This window comes from Odocoileus virginianus, chromosome 13 (genome assembly GCF_023699985.2).
Source record: "Odocoileus virginianus isolate 20LAN1187 ecotype Illinois chromosome 13, Ovbor_1.2, whole genome shotgun sequence".
In the NCBI taxonomy this organism is placed as follows: domain Eukaryota; kingdom Metazoa; phylum Chordata; class Mammalia; order Artiodactyla; family Cervidae; genus Odocoileus; species Odocoileus virginianus.
Window position 1 is genome coordinate 46336659 of NC_069686.1, and position 21597 is coordinate 46358255.

General features: G+C 34.3%; 1 protein-coding gene across 1 annotated transcript in view; it reads left to right on the plus strand.

Moving 5' to 3' along the window:
• The window catches only part of LRP1B (LDL receptor related protein 1B), a 2064747-nt gene that overhangs the window by 1288152 nt on the left and 754998 nt on the right, over positions 1-21597 (plus strand). Inside the window, 1 exon segment of the mRNA XM_070476260.1 lies at positions 69-251. Within this exon segment, the coding sequence (XP_070332361.1) occupies positions 69-251 (183 nt within the window).

The window sequence follows — 21597 nt, forward strand, 5'->3', positions numbered from 1 at the left end:
AAATCATAATTTCTGTCTTGTTTCTCTCCCCCTCCCCCCAATGTCTCTCCCTCATTCCAACATTTAAGAGATTCATTCTCCTGCTGGTTGTAATGCGAATGAATTTCAGTGTCACCCTGATGGAAACTGCATCCCTGATGTGTGGCACTGTGATGGGGAAAAAGATTGTGAAGATGGTAGTGATGAAAAAGGCTGCAATGGTACCTTACGATTGTGTGACCACAAAACCAAGTTTTCCTGTCGGAGTACAGGTAAGCAGAACACTGGGTTCTACATACACCTTGGGCTTGCTTCTTTAATGCAGATTTCTTTTGGGCCCTTTTCAATCCATACTTTACATTTATAAAAAGTACCGTTGTGTTTCTACTACATTTGCTGGCATTCTATACATGACAGTAGTAATAGCTAATATTCACTGAGAATTGTCTGTGGACTTGGCACAGTTCTAAGAATGCTCTCTGTGTGAACTCATTTCAACATTCTAAATCACAATGAGAAAACTGAGCCCCAGAGAAGTTTTAACTTGCTCAAGTAAAAAAGTCAAAAGAAGCTTTAATTGGCTGGCACCCAGAACCATCATGGAAGAATTGGGATTTGAAACCAGGCAATCTGGGCTTCCCTGGTGGCTCAGGCAGTAAGAAATCTGCCCGCAATGTAGGAGACGGGTTCGATCCCTGGATCAGGAAGATCCCCTGGAGAAGGGAATGGAAACCCACTCCAGTATTCTTGCCTGGAGAATTCCATGACAGAAGAGCCTGGTGGGTTACAATCCATGGGGTCACAAAGGGTCTGACACAACGAACACTAATCTGAATTCAGACTGGAATTTCACAGTCCAGAAAGAGACATGCATGCAGAACCCATGGACATCATTCTCCTTCTCATAGATGAAACTTCACCATGAAATTGAAAGAAGGTGACTCAAAAAAGGCCAAGTAATATGCATTTATTTTCAACTAGTTTTCTAAATTTTACTGTGCTGTTGCTAGCCTCTGTTAAGATGAGAGTGATGACTCTTCACAGTAAACCAGGCTGAGCTCTATATGTTATATTTTTAAGAGTCAGGTGACTCCTCTCAATTTGTATACAAAGATTCTTAGTTTGGGGTTCTTGGCTAATGGAATGTGGTTTTGAGTTTAGAAATTATACTTTTGAAATATTTTATATTAATAAAAATTAATGAATAACATTAAATGAGTGAACTCTGCGGTCAAATGGGTATATCTTTCCTTTTCTCCTTGCCTTTAGCTTCTCTTCTTTTCTGTTATTTGTAAGGTCTGCTCTGACAACCATTTTGCCTTTTTTGCATTTCTTTTTCTTGGGGGTGGTTTTGATCACTGCCTCTTATACAATGTCACAAACCTCCATCCATAGTTCTTCAGGCACTCTATCAGATCTAATCCCTTGAATCTGTTTGTCACTTCCACTATATAATCGTAAGGGATTTGATTTAGGTCATACCTGAAAGGTATAGTGGTTTTCCCTACTTTCTTCAATTTAAGTCTGAATTTGGCTGAGCGCTGAAGAATTGATGCTTTTGAACTGTGGTGTTGGAGAAGACTCTTGAGAGTCCCTTGGACTGCAAGGAGATCTAACCAGTCCATCCTAAAGGAAATCAGTCCTGAATATTCATTGGAAGGACTGATGCTAAAGCTGAAACTCCAATACTTTGGCCACCTGATGCGAAGAACTGACTCATTGGAAAAAACCCTCATGCTGGGAAAGATTGGAGATGAGAGGAGTAGGGGATGACAGAAGATGAGATGGTTGGATGGCATCACTGACTCAATGGACATGAGTTTGAGTAAGCTCTTGGGAGTTGCTGATGGACAGGGAAGCCTGGCATGCTGCACTCCATGGGGGTCTCAGAGTCAGAAGTAACTGAACTGAAATGAGTGAATGGTTGATTAATTTAATAAGCAAGTTTTAATTTAACAAGCTAATTCTGATGCCAAAGAGCCAATTATTTGACTCAGGTGAACATTATTCTAAGTGTTTGTTGTGAGTATACTTTCTCCTGTTGCTTCTGTCATTTGCTTGATTGAGTTAATGCTGAAATATATCAGATAACAGTCTTTATTGGGATTATGAAACTGTCAAGGCTATAGGAAAACATAATATAAATTTACTTAGAAAATCCTGAACTGAAACTAACTGAATACACTATCAAGATTTAGGAGTGAAAAACATAAAAGCAGCCTGAAATTTCCTTATAAGGAAAATATAAATGCTTTCATAATAAATAAATAAATTATAAATGCCTTCATAATAAAGTAGTTTCTAAAAGGTGTATGTTAGTAAAAACTGGTTTGAACTATGACAAAAAATATGGAGAGAAAATGTAATAAATAACACCATTAAGTAAATTTAATAGGAAATTCCAATTGATTGTGATTTATCTTATATGTGTTTTGATATTTTGCAATGAGCTCTTATGAAATAGCTTTTTCTGAATATGATTCAACTTAAGAATAAATCTGTGTTATGATGAGGATGGCTAATGTAGGGAGGAAACAATCTTTTCCTCTATCCACAGAGGGAGAAGACAAAGGAAAAGTAATTTGAGTTTATAGGTATGGCAAATTGTGGAAAGGTAAATATATAGGAAAATTAATGGAAGAAAAAAGCTAGTTAGTAACATTTATGTATCATATCTTCTTTATCCCTTTTTTGTACTACACCTTCTTTATCCCTTCCTCTGTGGATGGACATTTAAGTTGCTTCCATGTCCTGGCTGTTAGTGTTGCAATGAACATTGGAGTGGATCTGTGTTCCTAAACTATTGTTTTCTCTGGATATATGCTGGCAGTGGGATTGCTGGCTCATATGGTAGCTCTCTTTTTAGTATTTTTAAGGAACTTTCAAATTGTTCTCATAGTGGCTGTGCCAAGTTATGTTTCCACCAACAGTGTAGGAAGGTTTCCTTTTCTCCGCACCCTCTCCAGCATTTATTGTTTGTAAATTTGTTGATGTCTATTCTGACTGGTGAGAGGTGATCAATACCTCATTGTTGTTTTGATTTGCATTTTTCTAATACTTAGTGATTTTGAGGAGCTTTTCATGTGTTTGTTGGCCATCTGTATGACTTTGGAGAAATGTCTAGGTCTTCCACTCAGTTTTTCAATGGGTTGCTTGTTTTCTTCCTTTGGGTTGTCTGAAGGTTGCTTCATCTGCAAATTTTTTTTTTTTTTTCCAAATTATCAGGTTGTCTTTTTGCTTTATTCCTGATTTTCTTTGCTATTCAAATTTTTTTAAAGATTAATTAGGTCACATTTGTTTAGTTTTTATTTTCCAGTACTCTAGGCATGTGTGCATGCTCAATTGCTAAGTTATGTCTGACTATTTGTGACCTTACAGACTGTAGCCTGCCAGGCTCCTCTCTTCATGGGATTTTACAGGCAAGAATTCTGGAGTGGGTTACCATTTCCTCCTCCAGGACATCTTCTCAACCCAGGTATCAGACCTGCATCTCCTGCATTTATAGGCGGATTGTTTACTGTCTGAGCTACCATGCATATGTGTAACTGATTCACTGTGCTGTGCAGTAGAAATCAACACAGTTATCATAAAGCAACTTCATTTCAGTATTTTTTTAAAATAACATCACAACATATTATTTTGTAAATAACATTAAAACATGTGTAGATTCATCTTGATATTGACTTTTCATCATCCTCATGGCCCTAAAACTTTCCTGAAAAAGGGTTTTGTGGCAGTTCTCATTTCTCAAAAGTTTATATGGGAAATATGGTATTACATGGTGACAAGAGTTGTTAACACTGAATTGTTAAACTGAAGTTTACTAAGGGTGTGGAGCTTAAGTGTTCTCACAATAAATGAATGAAGAAGAAAAGAAGGAAGGAAGGAAGGGGAACTATGAAAAATAGTAATTAAACCATTGATCTCCTTCTAATTTGATCTCTGAGTTAAATTTAGTAAAGTGAAATTTGTCAAACTTCTTGAGACATAATAATTGGCAAATATATTATGAATATTTTTGAACATTGCAGATATTAAAGTGAACCAAAAATATAAATGAATATAAACATTGGATTAAGAATAGGTGCACATCTATAAGCTTTTTTGATATTTTTAAATTTAATTAAATTTTCAATTTTATGAACTAAATAAAAAACTTTTTTTCAAGATGTTGAGTTTAGAGTTCATGTTCATTTTTTAAAAAAACTTCTAAATATTAGCTTGAGCTTTTAAAGTTTTCAGGGCAATTAATTTATATTTGGCAGTTACAATGGATTTTCATTTATGTATAAATTGCTGTCTACTAGTATAAACATGTAGGTATATTAATGTTTCTTTATTTCAGTAAAGAACTATACTGTCCCACATTTGGTCTCTCAAATTTCAGACCAACAGCTTGCAGTAAGAGTTAACACTTGAACAAAAGAGGGTTGAACTACATCCCTTTAGGCAAATAAAAAAAATAAATAAATGTGTTGGAAACTTTTTTGGAGATTTGCAACAATTTGGAAAAAACTCATAGGGAAACCACATAGCCTAGAAATATTGAAAAAGTTAAGAGACATATATTATGAATGCATAAAATATATGTAGGTACTAGCCTATTTTACAATTACTACCATAAAATCTACACAAATCTATTATAAAAATTTAAAATTTATCAAAACTTACACAAACACTTAACAGACCAGACATGGTGCTATTTGCAGTCAACAGAAGTATTAACAAACATAAAGATGCAGTATTAAATCACAACTGCAAAAAATAACTGTAGTACCTACTATAATAATTTTGTAGGTATGTCCTGTTACTATTTCAGTGAGTTCAACTGTTGCTAGTATCAGCTTCAAACACCATGTGACACTAATCATCTCCTCATCACCAGTTTTTCTCTCCAACAAATTGTATATTGCAAGAAAAAGTGATCTCTTGCAGTTCTGGCATATTTTTCATTGTGTTTAGTTCAGTGCCATAAACCTTGAATAGCACCATGGAACCTATACAAAGTGCCACTGGTGATGCTGGAAGTGCTCCCAAGAAGCGAGAAAAGTTGTGGCGTTGCAGGAAGTTGAGTTGCTTGATATGTCCTGTAGATTAAAGCCTGCAGCTGCAGTTTCCCACTATTTTAAGGTAATGAATCTGCCATAAAGACAACTGTTAAAAAAAAAAAAAAAGGGAAGAAGGAAAAGGAAATTTGTGAAGCCATTACTACAGCTATGCCAGCAGGTGTAAAAACCTTGTACTTTTTCTGAATTATCTTTTTATCTTGTATTGAAAATGCAGCTTTCATGTGACTGCAGCATTGCTATAAGAAAGTCATACCTAAAGATTCTAATATGATTCGAAAGAAAGCAAAATCATTATACAACAGCATAAAGCAAAAGGAAGGTGAAGGATCTAAGGCTGGAGAATTTTCTGCAAGCAAATTATGGTTTGATAATTTTAGAAAGAGGTTTGGCTTTAAAAAATGTCAAGATGACAGGAGAAGCAAGCAGCTTTCTGCCCCCTAAGAGGCAGCAGGTGAGTTCCAGATGCCGTTAAGGAATCGCTGAGGAGAAAGGATATCTGCCTGAACAGGTTTTTAGCGTAGACAAAATGCCCTACTCTGGGGGTGGGGGGGTGGAATGCTGCCTTGGACATTTATTAGTAAACAAGAGAAGGACCAGGATTTAAATCAGGAAAGGGTAGGCTAACTTTTCTGGTTTGTGCAAATACAGTTGGGCTTATGATCAGGAATGCCCTTGCCTATAAAGCTGCTAACCCCTGAGCCTTGAAGAGAAATATTCAATTTTGTCAGTCTTCTGGTTATACAAGAAAGCTTGGACAATGAGTTCTCATTTGCTGGACTGATTTCATCAATGCTTTGTCCTTGACATGAGGAAGTTCCTTACCAGTAAGGCACTGACTTTTAAAGTTCATGTGATGTTGGACAATGTCCCTTGACCACCCAAAACCCCAAGAGTTCCACATTGAATGTTTTAAAGTGTCCCCCTCCCCCAAACATTATGTCTGTAATTGAGCATCTAGATCAAGGAGACATAAGAACCTTCAAGGTTCCTTGTGTGTGGTACTCTATGAGAATAGTTGTCAATGGTATGGAAGAAAACCTCAAAAGAGAGAACATCATGAAATTCTAGAAGGATTACACTATTGAAGATACCATCATTATTATAGAAAAAAACTGTGAAAACCATCAAACCTGAAACAATAAATTCTTGCTGAAGAAACTGTGTCCAGATGTTGTACATGTCTTCACAGGATTTATTAGAGAACAGGAAATTATGAAAGAAACTGTGGATATGGCAGAAAAAGTGGTATGTGGGAAAGTGAAGGCTTTTAAGATATAGATCTTGGAGAAATTCAAGAATTAACAGATATCACACCAGAGGAATTAACAAAGTACTACTTGGTGGGGATGAATGCTTCTGAACTAGTTCCTAAACATCAGGAAGAGGACTTAGAAGAAATGCCAGGAAACAAACTAACAGTAGACAGTTTGACACAAGGGTGATAATTATTAAAGATGCTTTGACTTCTTTATGGCATGAACTCTTCTACGATACAGGCACTAAAACTAAACAAATGGTAGAAGAATTGGTACCATACAGAACACTTTTAGAGAGACGAAAGACCATAAAAGTCAGAGAGAAATGACAGCGTATTTCCATGAAGTTATACCCGCTGTGCCTGGCTCACTTGCTCCCCTTCCACCTCCTCTACCTCTGCTATGCTGGAGACAGCAAGACCAACCCCTTCTTTTCCTCTTCGTCCTTAGTCTACTCAATATGAAGATGACAAAGATGAAGACTTTGGTGATGGTCTATTTCCACCTGAGTTCAGATCAGTCACTCAGTCGTGTCAGACTCTTTGTGACGCCATGGACTACAGCACACTAGGCCTCCCTGTCCATCACCAACTCCTGGAGCTATATTCAAAATCATTTCCATTGAGTCAGTGATGCCATCCAACCATCTCACCCTCTGTCATCCCCTTCTCCATCTGCCTTCAATCTTTCCCAGTATAAGGATCTTTTCAGATGAGAGAGATCTTTGCATCAGGTGGCCAAAGTATTCAAGTTTCAGCTTCAATATCAGTCTTTCCAATGAATATTCAGGACTGATTTCCTTTATGATGGACTGATTGGATCTCCTTGCAGTCCAAGGGACTCTCAAGAGTCTTCTCCAACATCAGTTCAAAAGAATCAATTTTTCAGCACTCAGCTTTTTTTATAGGCCAACTCTCACATCCATACATGACTACTGGAAAAACTATAGCCTTGACTAGACAGACCTTTGTTGGCAAAAATGTCCCTGCTTTTTAATATGCTGTCTATGTTGGTCATAAATTTTCTTCCAAGGAGTAAGTATATTTTTATTTCATGGCTGCAGTCACCATCTGCAGTGATTTTGAAGCCCACCCAAATAAGGATACTTTTCAAGGATCCTGTAACAGATTCCACTGTTTCTCCATCTATTTGTCGTGACATGATGGAACTGGATGCCGTGATCTTAGTTTTCTGAATGTTGAGCTTTAAGCCAACTTTTTCACTCTCCTCTTTCACTTTCATCAAGAGGGTCTTTAGTTCTTCTTCACTTTCTGCCATTAGGGTGGTGTTATCTGCATATCTAAGGTTATTGATATGTCTCCCGGCAATCTTGATTCTAGCTTGTGCTTCATTCAGCCCAGCATTTCTCATGATATACTCTGCATATCAGTTAAGTAAGCACAGTGACAATATTCAGTCTTGGCATACTCTTTTTTCCTATTTGGAACCAGTCTGTTGTTCCATGTCCAGTTATAACTGTTAATTCCTGACTTGCATATAGATTTCTCAAAAGGGAGGTCAGGCGATCTGCTATTCCCATCTTTTTAAGAATTTTCCCCAGTTTATTGTGATCCACACAGTCAAATGCTTTGGCATAGTCGATAAAGCAGAAATAGATGTTTTTCTGGAACTCACTTTTTTTTTTCCTGATGATCCAGCAGATGTTGGCAATTTGATCTCTGGTTCCTCTGTCTTTTATAAAACCATATTTATATGGTTGAACATCCATATTTATCCAGAAAGAATGAAGGGACAGAGCCAAAGCAAAAACAACACCCAGTTGTGAATGTGACTGATGATAGAAGCAAGGTCCAATGCTGTAAAGAGCAATATTGCATAGGAACCTGGAGTGTTATGTCCATGAATCAAGGCAAATTGGAAGTGGTTAAACAGGAGATGGCAAGAGTGACCATCAACATTTTAGGAATCAGTGAACTAAAATGGACTAGAATGGGTGATTTTGACTCAGATGGCCATTATATCTACTACTGTGGGCAAGAATCCCTTAGAAGAAATGGGGTAGCCATCATAGTCAACAAAAATGTCCAAAATGCAGTACTTGGATGCAATCTCAAAAATGACAGAATGATCTCTGTTCATTTCCAAGGCAAACCATTCAATATCACGGTAATCCAAGACTATGCCCCGACCAGTAATGCTGAAGAAGCTGAAGTTGAAAGGTTCTTTGAAGACCTACAAGACCTTCTAGAATTAACACACAAAAAAAGATGTCCTTTTTATTTTAGGGGACTGGAATGCAAAAGTAAGAAGTCAAGAAATACCTGGAATAACAGGCAAATCTGGCTTTGGAGTACAGAATGAAGCAGAGCAAAGGCTAATAGAGTTGTGCCAAGAGAATGCACTGGTCATAACAAGCACCATATTCCAATAACACAAGAGGAGACTCTACACATAAACATCACCAGATGGTCAACAGCAAAATCAGATTGCTTATATTCTTTGCAGCCAAAAATGGAGAAGCTCTATATAGTCAGCAAAAATAAGACCAGGAACTGACTGTGGCTCAGATCATGAACTCCTTATTGCCAAATTCAGACTTAAATTGAAGAAAGTAGGAATAACTACTAGACCATTCGGGTATGTCCTAAATCAAATCCCTAATGATTATACAGTGGAAGTGAGAAATAGATTTAAGGTCTAGACCTGATAGAGTGTCTGATGAACTACGGACAGAGGTTCATGACATTGTACAGGAGACAGAGATCAAGACCATCCCCAAGATAAAGAAATGCAAAAAAGCAAAATGGCTATCTGAGGAGGCCTTACAAATAGCTGTTAAAAGAAGAGAATCAAAAAGCAAAAGAGAAAAGGAAAGATATACCCATTTAAATGCAGAATTCCAACGGAGAGCAAGGAGAGATAAGAAAACCTTTCTCAGTGATCAGTGCAAAGAAATAGAGGGAAACAATAGAATGGGAAAGACCAGAGTTCTCTTCAAGAAAATTAAAGATACCAAGGGAACATTTCATGCAAAGATGGGCTTAATAAATGACAGAAATGGTATGGACCTAACAGAAGCAAAAGAGATTAAGAAGAGGTGGCAAGAATACACAGGAGAACTGTACAAAAAATATCTTCATGACCCACATAATCACTCACGTAGAGTGAGTGTGATCACTCATGTAGAGCCTGACATCCTGGAATGTGAAGTCAAGTGGGCCTTAGGAAGCATCACTATGAACAAAGCTAGTGGAAGTGATGGAATTCCAGCTGAGCTATTTCAAATCCTTAAAGACGATGCTGTGAAAGTGCTGCACTCTATATGCCAGCAAATTTAGAAAACTCAGCAGTGACCACAGGACTGGAAAATGTCATTTTTCATTCCAGTCCCTAAGAAAGGCCATACCAAAGAATGCTCAAACTACTGCACAATTGCACTCATCTCACATGCTAGTAAAGTTATTTCCACCTAATAGTAAATAATCATGCCCTACTTTTAATGAACTTACCTATTATGTATGTATGTCTTTATGTAAAAAAAAGAAAATCTAATAGCTGTTCAACATGAACAGAATGGGAAGTTTTTGTATCGTTATCATTGCCATCACCTAAGTTTTCATCATGTAGAACATCATGTGCAAGGCTTATATTGAAGTGGATAGCCTATCCTAAATGAAATGCAAGTTGCTCAGTCGAGTCTGACTCTTTGTGACCCCATAGACTATACAGTCCATGGAATTGTCCAGTCCAGAATACTGGAGTGGGTAGTCTTTCACTTCTTCAGGGGATGTTCCCAACCTGGGATTGAACCCAGGTCTCCCACATGGCAGGCAGATTCTTTACCAGCTGAGCCATAAGGGAAACCTAAGAATACTGGATTGGGTAGCCTATCCCTTCTCCGATGGATCTTCCCAACCCAGGAGTCGAATCTGGGTCTCTTGCATTGCAGGCAGATTCTTTACCAACTGAGTTATCAGGGAAGCCTGGATAGCCTATCCTAACATAGACATAAAGTGAGTGCAATATAAAATTAATGATGTGTTAGTTTTCCTAATGTTCTATATTGTTTTCAAAGAGTCATAATACTATACAATATGTCTGTTTCACTCATAATTGGAGAAAACATGTATCAGCCTATCATCACAGGTGTTTTTTTAAAATGTAACAATGTTTATAACTGTATAATCAGAGTATGACTGTAATACCATATGACATAAAAATTATAACAATTCATCCATTAGTGTATACCTAGGGTACCATGAAGCAATCATATTGGTTCTTCTTCATTATTAGTGCATGAATTATTATAGCTGTAAAGAAATACAAATCTTATTCACATTATCTTTTCATTTTTGATGTCTAGTGTTGGTAATATATATAAAATCTTCAGTATTTTGTATCTTATAAGACAATATTGATGTAGGCACTGACAGGCAATTCATCTTGTGAATAGATAATGTAGTCTTATGATAGCAATAAGGTAAAGTACTGTAAATATATTTTCTCTTCCTTATGATTTTCCTTAATAACATTTTTCTTTATCTAGCCTACTTTATTGTAACAATACAGTATATAATACATATATCATACAAAACATGTATAAAGGCTCTAGTCAACAATAGGCTATTAGTAGTTAACTTTTGTGGCAATCAAAAGTTATATATAGATTTTTAACTATATACCCACATTGCTTGAGGATCAACTGTATATTATAGTCAGGAAACCAGGGAGGAAATTTCAAGTCCTCTCATGGAAAGGAAACTAAAATATGTAATTTTTTAGAATGGAAAAATAAAAGAAACCTTGGACATTATACATTAATGGTAAGGTTATAAGGAAAATAAGGCCACATATATTATTATTTTTCAATTCAATTTCTCTGTGTCCAGTTTAGAGATTATTTAAAATTCCATGTTGATGTATCTCCTTCTCAAATCTAAATAGGTATCAGTCTCCATCTTTCCCTGTTACAGTTATTCTGTGATTGTTAAAGCTTAAAAATATTACATTGAGAGTATTGAGACATTCTGCAAGTCATCAAGTACTGAAACTACCAGAAATAAATTTATGTAAGAGTCATTAATAAATGCCACTAGATAATGGAGCAATACAAAGCTAAGATAAAACAGTCTAATATTCAACAACTAGTGAAAATATTATTGCAGATAATTTAGAGGCACAAAGTGTTAGACATTTTCCACTAAAGTGTCACTAGGAAATTAATAGAACAACAAGAAAATAGGACTTAGTGAGAGAGTGAGAGTTTAGAGACGAGAATAAAACCTCAGTGAGACTTAGAAAACCACAATGATAAAAATAAAATTTTCAATAAAGATTTTGCAGTCTTAAATATGTTAAATAACACACTATGAAATTTTATACAACAAACTTTATAGAAACCATAATGTGAAAACCATATCAAGAGAAAGAAATTATATTCACTTATTTTAGTGTATGAAAAGTTAAGTAGAAGAAAAATAAGCCAGAATATAAAAGATTTAAAGAATTAATGTTTAGATCAAATTAATAAAAATATAACTCTATTCTTAGAAGGAAAAAAATCTTTATTTTACAAGGCTTATGAATATTTTTAAATGAGCATTTATTATCAGAAACAAATTCAATAAATTTTAAGAAATAGAAATGAATGAGACAAAATTATCTGACCATCATATAATACACCTATAATTTTGAAGATTAAACCACTCTTCTGCTTGTAAATTTAATAATAAAGTACTTTTTATCTTAATTCTAGTGGGAATCAAGCTAAATTTTAGAACTTCTACAAAATAAAAGTACTTACTTATCAGAATATATGGAATATAAATAAAGCATTGCTTATGAGAAAACATCATAACTTTGTAAACTTTTATGCAAAGTGTCCCAGAACTCTCAGTATAATATCTTTAAAGTTTAACAATTGCAGAAATATAAATGGTGTAAAAGTCCAAAGACATCATTTGAAATTTTAGTTATTTTAACATATATTTAGTTTTATTAATCCTGAGTAATAAATTCTTGTTTGTTCCTAGTAGTTTGCCATCTTTAGTTAGAGGGACTGAGCCAAAAATATATCTTAAAATTATCAAAATTTATAAAAGTATATTCAGCTAAAACTCAACTTACAAAATCACAAAAAATTTACCTAAACTTTCAAGTGATATTTTGTTTGTAGCATTTATATTTCTAAAATTGTTAAAAGCTAAAACTATTCTGAGACTTTTGAGATATCTATATTTACATTCAGTAATTAAAAAAATAAAAATAGTTTTTTAACAATATGTACTAGATATGGTATTTTACAACCTCTTGAAGCTTTATTGCATTTCTCAACTCTTGCAGTTCTTTTGGGGTCAAATGACTAGTTCTAGTCAATGAGTCATAGCATATGGGACTGTATAATTTCCATACGATGCAGTTAAAGCTTGGTGAGCATCTCTATTTTGATTTTGTTTTATCTAGCTTTTTGTTTATTTGGTTTTGCTTGTTTTCCTGCCCTGGTGGCCTTTTAAATTATGACTCTGGAAGGCATACATAGAAGATGGAAGGAGACTCACCTTCCATGATTTTATGTGAACAAAAACCTTACTAAGTTAGGCCACTGGATTTTAGGATCTGTTACTGTAGCATAGCTTATCCTGATTATACTCTGGTTTCTCTTCAGATCGTATAAATCTTTCACCTTGTCTGACTAATACAACATCAAACTTAGTAAGTTACAAATAATAAAACAAATGTAAGGAAAAAAGAAAATCAAATTAATGTTTAAATTTAGAAGAAAGAAAATAGTGTAATTTGAAAATTCAATAATTAGGTTGTTGAAAGAATAGCTAAAATTGCTAATCTACCAACTGACATAATTAAAAAAAGAAAAAAACATTGAAAACACAGTACCAAAAAGGAGAATGGGAAAATAATCATACATGCTGAAGAAAGTATAAGACTAGAGAAACTATCTATGAAGAGTCGTAGAAATGAATTTAAAACCTATATTAATAAAATCATTTAATTTTTTTATTTAAGTTTTTTAAAAATATAAATTACCAAAATCAATTCAGGAAAGTTAAAATATAAGCAATATATTTTATAAAGATTTTTTTAAAAAATCAATATATAACTCCTTTCATTATCCACCAAAAGTTCCAAGTCCAGATGAAAAATTCTACCAGATATTTATGGAACATTGTTACAACTGTCATTTCATCTCCTCCAGAGAGTTTGAAAGGAATAATAACTTTTAAGCAACAAAATGTTGATTTTTCCAACCCCCAAAGTTAGTACCTCCCATACACACAACAATTATAAACTGTCTCTCTGATGACCATGATTACTGTTATTCTAGACAAAATATGAGCAAATCCAGCAATACCTTAAAGAACTAACTCACCATAAAAAAATGTCCTCCTTTGATATATCTGTTACAATCAGTGATCCTGTATTCCTACATTGGTCATTATCACCCAAAGTCCATACTTTACATTAGCGTTCACTCTTGATGTTGTACAAACTACAAATTTTGACAACTGTTTAATGATATGAGCTACCATAGTATCATAGTTTCACTGCCCTAAAATCCTCTGTGCTGTCTGTCATCCCTCCTTCCTTCCATCTGATCTTCTTACTATCTCATCTGATCTCACTGTCTCCATAGTTGTGCCTTTTCCATAGTGTCATATAAGTACATATAGTATGTAGCCCTCTTAAATTAGCTTCCTTCACTTAGTATCATTCATTTATGTTTCCTTCATGTCTTTTAATGGCTTGTTAGTTCATTTCTTCTTGGCACTGAATATATCATATTTTCAGGTTGTGCCACAGTTTATTAATGTATTCAGCCTACTGAAAGTGACTTGGTTGCTTTCAAGTTTTGACAGTTATGACTAAAGAGGCTATAAACATCAGTATATAAGTTTTTGTATGGATATAAGTTTTCAACTCATTTGGGTAAACACCAAGGAGTGTGATTGCTGGATCATATGCTAAGAGTATGTTTGGTTTCTTAAGAAACTGCCATATTGTCTTCCAAAGTATCTGTATAATTTTGCATCCTCCACTAGAAATGAATGAGAAATTTTTATTGCTCCATATCCTGGCCAGTATTTGAGTATATCAGCATTTTGAATTCCATCACTCTAATAAGTTGATAGTAGGGTTGTTGTTTTAGTTTGCATTTCTCTAATGGCATATGATGTGGGACATTTTTTCATATGCTATTTGCCACTACATTGTTTTTAATAGCTCAATGTTGAAAGCAACCTATATAGACCAAAAGTAAACTTAGGGAGAAACATTATGGTATATCCACATAGTAGAAAGCCTTACAGCAATTATAATGAATGGGAATCACCATAATACACTCACATGGATGTTTTCTTATAATTAAGTGTTGAATAAAAATTCAATGAACTTAATAGTGGGCATAGTATGTCATATTGTTTAAATAAAAAGAAAATAAAAGTAGTATATTTTTTCCTATAATAACAATATTTCTAGAAGGAATCATAAGAAACTGTTGTCAGTATTTGTCTTTGAATGGGGGGAAGGAAGGCTAGAAAAAAGTGAGAAGGTGTCATACTTGTACAGTCTTCTTTCATGACTGTCTATCTTTCAAAGAGAGGTGATAGATTGGCGCTGATCCATAACTTTGCACTCTCTATTCCCTGGAAAAAGCAACATACATTTTCACATCAGGTCCCAGAGTAGAGTTAAGAATTAAGGATGAGGGGGTCTTTAGCGAAGGAATGTAACAAAACTAACTGGGACACCTGGGAATTTAACTATGACAGTGCTGCATAAACATCATCCTCTGTTCTAATCCTCTCGTGTAATAAAAATCCACTTGTGGGCTTGTGTGAATGGCAAAGAACACTCTTTTTCTTTTCTTCCTCACATTATTGTATCAGTAAACAAAGAGTAAAACAATGAATTTAATCCATGTTAAAATCAGTCTGAATAATTAGAAACAAAATTATCCTACAATGGAAAACTGATTTTGTTCGAATTTTATGATGAGTTGTATATGAAGAATTTGCAAGTACAGCACGTTTTTGGTCCTTCGATAACTGACCGCATGGAATACTTTTATTTCTGATGAAATAATACGCTGAGCTCTCCATTGTCTATGTGCTCTGAAACTAGATATATATATATATATATTTTATATATATTATAAACTAGAAATATAATATATATATATATATGTCTATGTGTAGCTTCTTATAAGCCCTGTATTCTTTTGATTTCTCCTGGTGGCAATTTTAAGCACTTTGCTGTGTACTTACTCCCACCTGCCCTAGTCCTGTACCGAAAGAACTAAATAACCCTTCATTTTGCCCAGAAGCACTCTTCAGCTGTTGAACCTGTGACTACCTACATCCTGTGGGACCTTGGCCACTATTTTTGCTTATGTCTTCAATTTCTTTCTCTACACCAATTTTTCTTTCTCTTTGTAAATATACCTGGCACAGTAGGCTCACAAGCACTTGATTTTATCAGCTTTTCCTGTTTTCTTCCTTCCCTTTGTTAAATCGTGTGTTCCCTGGTGGCTCAGACGGTAAAGCGGCTGCCTACAACGCGAGAGACCCAGGTTTGATCCCTGCGTTGGGAAGATCCTCTGGAGAAGGAAATGGCAACCCACTCCAGTATTCTTGCCTGGAGAATCCCACGGATGGAGGAGTGTGATAGGCTACAGTCCATGGGGTCGCAAAGAGTCAGACAGGACTGAGCAACTTCACTTTGTTAAATTATCTTGTGTGCTGTACCTAGATGTATCTCTCTCATTTATTCCTTCATCTTTTGCTGTCTAATATCCTCTGCCTGCCTTTGATGGAAATTGCTGTTTCAGTGGTTACCAGGAATGATTTCTAAGTGCATTCTTTTCTCAGTCTTGAGTTCTGCTCTGCCATTCAGAACTATGCTAATTCACATAAATGCTGAACCTCTCTATGGTTCAATTTTCTGATCTGTAAAATAGAGATGATAATAATAATGGTAACACTAGAATCTACAAAAAGTGCCTAGAACATAAAATGAGCTCAATCAATAATACCTTTGACTATTAATACAGCACAGTGATTTCTTTCTCTGCAATTCTTGACCTTTCTCTTCAACACATGTCCTTTCCTTGAAACTTTTCATTATGAAATCTCATGTTGAATTGTCTTCTCTCTACCCACCATTTAGATTTCTATTTTTATTTCACCTTCCCTTGACCTTTTCCCCTTTGCCAATCCCTTATATTTAATTTAAAAATATCCATTGAGAACACTTTCCTTGTGGTCCAGTGGTTAAGACTCTGCCCTCCCAATGCAGGGGACAAGGGTTCAGTTCCTGGTCAGGGAACTATGGTCTGACATGCTTCACAGTGTGGCTAAAATGTAATAACTAATTAATTAGAAAAATATCTGTTGAATACATAATTCATCTCAGACAATGCATACATTTTTATCTTTATTTATTTACTTATTTTATTTTATTTTGCTCCTTCTCATCTTTCTGCAAGGTGTCCATAGCAAACTCTTCTGTTTCTGAAGTTTCAACCATCACCATCAGGTAAATGCCTGCCAAATTTCTGTCACAGATATTTACCCAACGCTTCAAACCCATTTTTTTTTTTCCCTTTTCTGTGCTCAATATTCCACTGCCTCTCCAAATCCATATAATTCTTCCTCTCTGATATATATCTGTTAGAAACATCTTCATTCTCTTAAACATTTGGTTTTAAAGTAGAAACAACCTTTTACCACTTCTAGTGTGAGATGACCTACCAGGTGCTACTGCTGATACCTCTCCACTTTCTCTAACATCACCCATTCTATTTTTTCCATGCACACATTAGAGCCTAAGGTTAAGCCTATACTATTTTTCATTCAGAACTCTGTATTATCTACTGTTTTCATGCCTGACATCTATTATCTTCAACCCATTTTACTCATCTTCAGCTTCTTCTTAATTCATAAACTGGGACATGCCCACACTTTGTCAAATTTTTTCAATGTCAATTTTTTTGTCAAAAACATTTGCTGTAATCAAACATTTTTTGACGTCATTGAGCTAACTCTCCTTGAATTATCAATCAACGCTTCATGAACTGGCCCCAAACTGGCTTTTTACTGCTTCTGGAGGAAGTTCTACCCTTTTTCTACCCATGCATTTATATAGGAAATATATCTCATATGAGGGTAAATTCAACAAATAAAATTAAAACTACACATACTAGTAATTATCATTGAAAATTATCCATAAAACAGAGTACATGTTTCTGATGAAAATTAACACATAAAACTCTATCATGAAGAAAACAATATTTAGCATGAAATAAAAATTATGGCATCCACTCCCATCACTTCATGGCAAATATATGGGAAAACAATAGAAACAGTTGACAGACTTTATTTTTTGGGGCTCCAAAATTACTGCAGCTGGTGACTGCAGCCATGAAATTAAAAGACGCTTGCTCCTTGGAAGAAAAGCTATGACCAATCTAAAGCAGAGACATTATTTTGTCAACAAAGGTCTGTCTAGTCAAGGCTATGGTTTTCCAATAGTCATGTATGGATGTGTGAGTTGGACTATAAAGAAAGCTGAGCGCCAAAGAATCGATGCTTTTGAACTATGGTGTTGGAGAAGACTCTTGAAAGTCCCTTGGACTGCAAGAAGATCTAAACAGTCCATCCTAAAGGAGATCAGTCCTGGGTGTTCATTGGAAGGACTGATGCTGAAGTTGAAATTCCGATACTTTGGCCACCTGATGTGAAGAACTGACTCTGGAAAAGACCCTGATGCTGGAAAAGATTGAAGGCAGGAGGAGAAGGGGACAACAGTGGATGAGATGGTGTCAGTGACTCAATGAACCTGAGTTTGAGTAAGCTCCAGGAATTGGTGATGGACAGGGAGGCCTGGCGTGCTGCAGTCCATGGGGGTCACAAAGAGTCAGACATGACTGAGTGACTGAACTGAGAAATTAAACATAGAAAATATAATTTTATAGTGGATTCACACAGAAATAGAAGTGATCGAATTAAGGAAGAGTTGACTTAGTTTCAGTATCTATGCCCTGACACATTCCCATTCAATAGCAGAAATAAACACCATACTATTAAATTGTTTTCTCTCTCTTTTACCTTTTACTTGCTTTTTCTTTTGCAGAGGATATATTTTTGAATGTTAAGGCTGTACACATAAGACAGCTGTTTATATGAAATGCCTTTTTTTCTTGTGTCATATCTAATATTCATTGCCACCCTTCAAAATCTCTTCCCAAATAACATCTTAGTAAAGCTTTTTTCTGAGCCTTTCAATCACACGTATTTTCTCGCTCTCTGAAATTCCATAGCACTCTGTGATGGTTATATGGCTTTTATCTTATCCTTTTTTTATAGAACATTTGTCAGTACTAGACTTATTGCTCCACAAGGTCAGGAATTTTTCTTTCCATTTTTTTCTACAGTGTTCAGTAGCTAGACAGGTACAAAATACTCAATAAATATTTACTGAATTAAAATGAAGTCAAATGTTAGAGAAATAAATATGTATGTTTTATACAGTGTAAAAATTACAGAAAGATTACATTTCAAAAGCCAGTATTATAAAAAATCATATTTTTAAATAAATCTATTTGGAATTTTTCAAAGATTCACTTCTCTTTATACCCATATTCTTGATGTTAACGGCCAGTCATATCCCAGAACAGAAATAGTCCTGTAATAGACTGTTGTCTCTCATTAGGTCAAAAGAAAGTTAAGCAGTTTACAAATTAATAAATCTCTCTCTCACTTTTTTTTTTTTAAGTAGCCAAAACAGTTTAGCAGAGAGAAGCAAAATCTGTAAGTGACAGTATGAAATCAGGAAAGCAACACATATTCTAATACCTTCTAGGAACCCTTAGTTTTCCTATACCTGTTGATTTTGTACTGAATTTTAACCTCAACTATGTATCTCAAGGCTACACAAATCAAAATAGTCCTTACAATGTCCTGAGTGTATGAGAGCACCAATGTGATTTAAGTGATTATAGTAGCTTCCATAATACCAGTAGCTGACTTTTGCTATTATCTGTTTGTTGTCATTGCTATCGTTGCTCAGCCATTCCTATTCTTTTTGCTCAAAGGACAAAACTACAATTTCCACAAGAGTCTTGCACATTCAAGTAGTGGACAAGTTTTGATGGTCATAAAATAGAAATTTAACTTATCATACCTGGAGTATCATCTTACCTTCCTTTTGTATAAAAATTAAAACTAAACAAGAAAGGGAAAAGCAATTGTTTCAAACATCCCCTGCAAAATACCTGGGAAGAAAAAGCTATTGAAACTTGTAGATTTTATCTAAGCTGTTTATTCATATTTATTCATATCTCTTGTAACATAGCAAGACTAACTATATTATAAACTCCTTAGGGACAGGGAATGGCTTATGACTTTTTAATATCACCTAAAGTCTCTTGGAAAATATAAGGTACAGAGTAACATCTGTATCTGTAGAAACTACCAGACTTTGTGGCATGTGTTATATGTTTCATATTTATCATTTTAAGGTGAGATAGTATTTTTTGAAAAATTATGCAGAAATATAGTGGAAGGGAAAATAAAGTAACACAAAAGGTTTTAATGAAAAATTAATCTCTCTTACTCCCATGTACCTTAAGACTTCCTCACCAGAGGCAATCACTTTTAATTATTTTCTGTGTAGACCTTCATAAAGAATTCATGTAGAGACAAGCCTGTATATGTGCTTATATTGACATATGTATGGAAATATAGTCACACCTATTGCTAAACAGTTCTAACATAAAAGAATATCTACAGCATACTCAGTTGTAGGCCCTTTTTATTAACATGATAGGGAGATTGTTTTATTTTAACTTATGCAGAATTATCTCATTCTTTTTCACTCAGGTATATAATTTCAATGTATGGATGCGTTGTAATTGATGTTGCCAGTCTTGCAGTCTGAATTTAACTTGCTACCAGACTTTTGCTAATATAGACAAAGCAGCAACACAGATGCTCGTTTACTTATCTTTGTACATTTGGGCATAATATACCAATGGAAAAATATTCTAAAATTAGAACTACAGTGGTGAAAAGTTGATATATTTTTCATTACTAGATTTCATAATATTGCCTTACAAAGAAATGATCCCAATCTGTAGCCCCTTTAACACCGGTGTTGTTTTTCATACCCCTGTCAAATTTATCTTTGTGTTACACAGCTTTTTAATCATAATCCAAGAGAGGAAAAATGCTATCAAATTGTTGTTTTTATTTTTTTTAATTGAAAGATGTTTTTAACTCCATATGTTGATAAGCTATTTTGATTCATTATAAACCTTGCACTTATACTGGTTTATTGATTTTTATCTTATTGATTTATAGGAACCTTTTCTATTTCAAAGTAATGTACCTTTTTCATCAAATATAGTGATTTCTTTTTCTGTTTTATTGACTTTATTTTGACTTTATAGATGGATTTTATTGTTCAATATGGACAGTATTAAGTTTATCAACTTGTCCTTTATGCTCTCTGTGTTTGTATAATGACCATTTCGGGGTTTTGTTTTAACAGCTATTTTATTCTAGAATGTTTTTGCTTTCATCATTTTTGTTTTAAAACACTTACTTCTTGATTTGTCTTTAATTTATTTTGGTGTAAATATTGAGTGAAGATTCAGCCTTTTATTTTTCTCCAGGTGGCTCATCAATAATCCTAACAGAATTAATTTTGTAATTACTTATTCTCTACTATTTTGAATTGTCAATTTTTGTGTATTAAAACCACATAGATAAGTGACTTTACTTCTAATGTCACTATGCTATTTAATTATTGATGCATACTTATACTCCATTATGACAAAATTTAACTAATATTACTTTTAAAACATGTCTAAATATTTGGCATATATAGTTCCTACTCAGCAAACTGTCTGTATTTTTTAGAAGACGCCCCATAATATTTGCAATTTTATTTTCTTAAGTTTAGGATAAGTTCATGGGATTAAAATAATAAAATTAAAATTGGTATAGAACTAATTTGAGGAAAAATAATACCTTTCTATTAATATATTTTACTCTCTGAAATCAAACTATATCTTTATTCAAGGCTTCTTTTGAGTTTTTTTTAAAATAAACTTTTGATGTTTTTCATACAAATAATACACAGTTCTTGTAGTTTAACCCAAAATACTTTGTGTTGTTGTAGATTTTTTGGCTGACATTTTCTTCTGCTGTATTTATATACATGGAATCTATTGATTTTTGTAGCATTTTTGAAACTATCTACATTTTTTTAAATTCTCAGTTTCTTATAGTGCTAACTTAGTTTTACTGATTTAT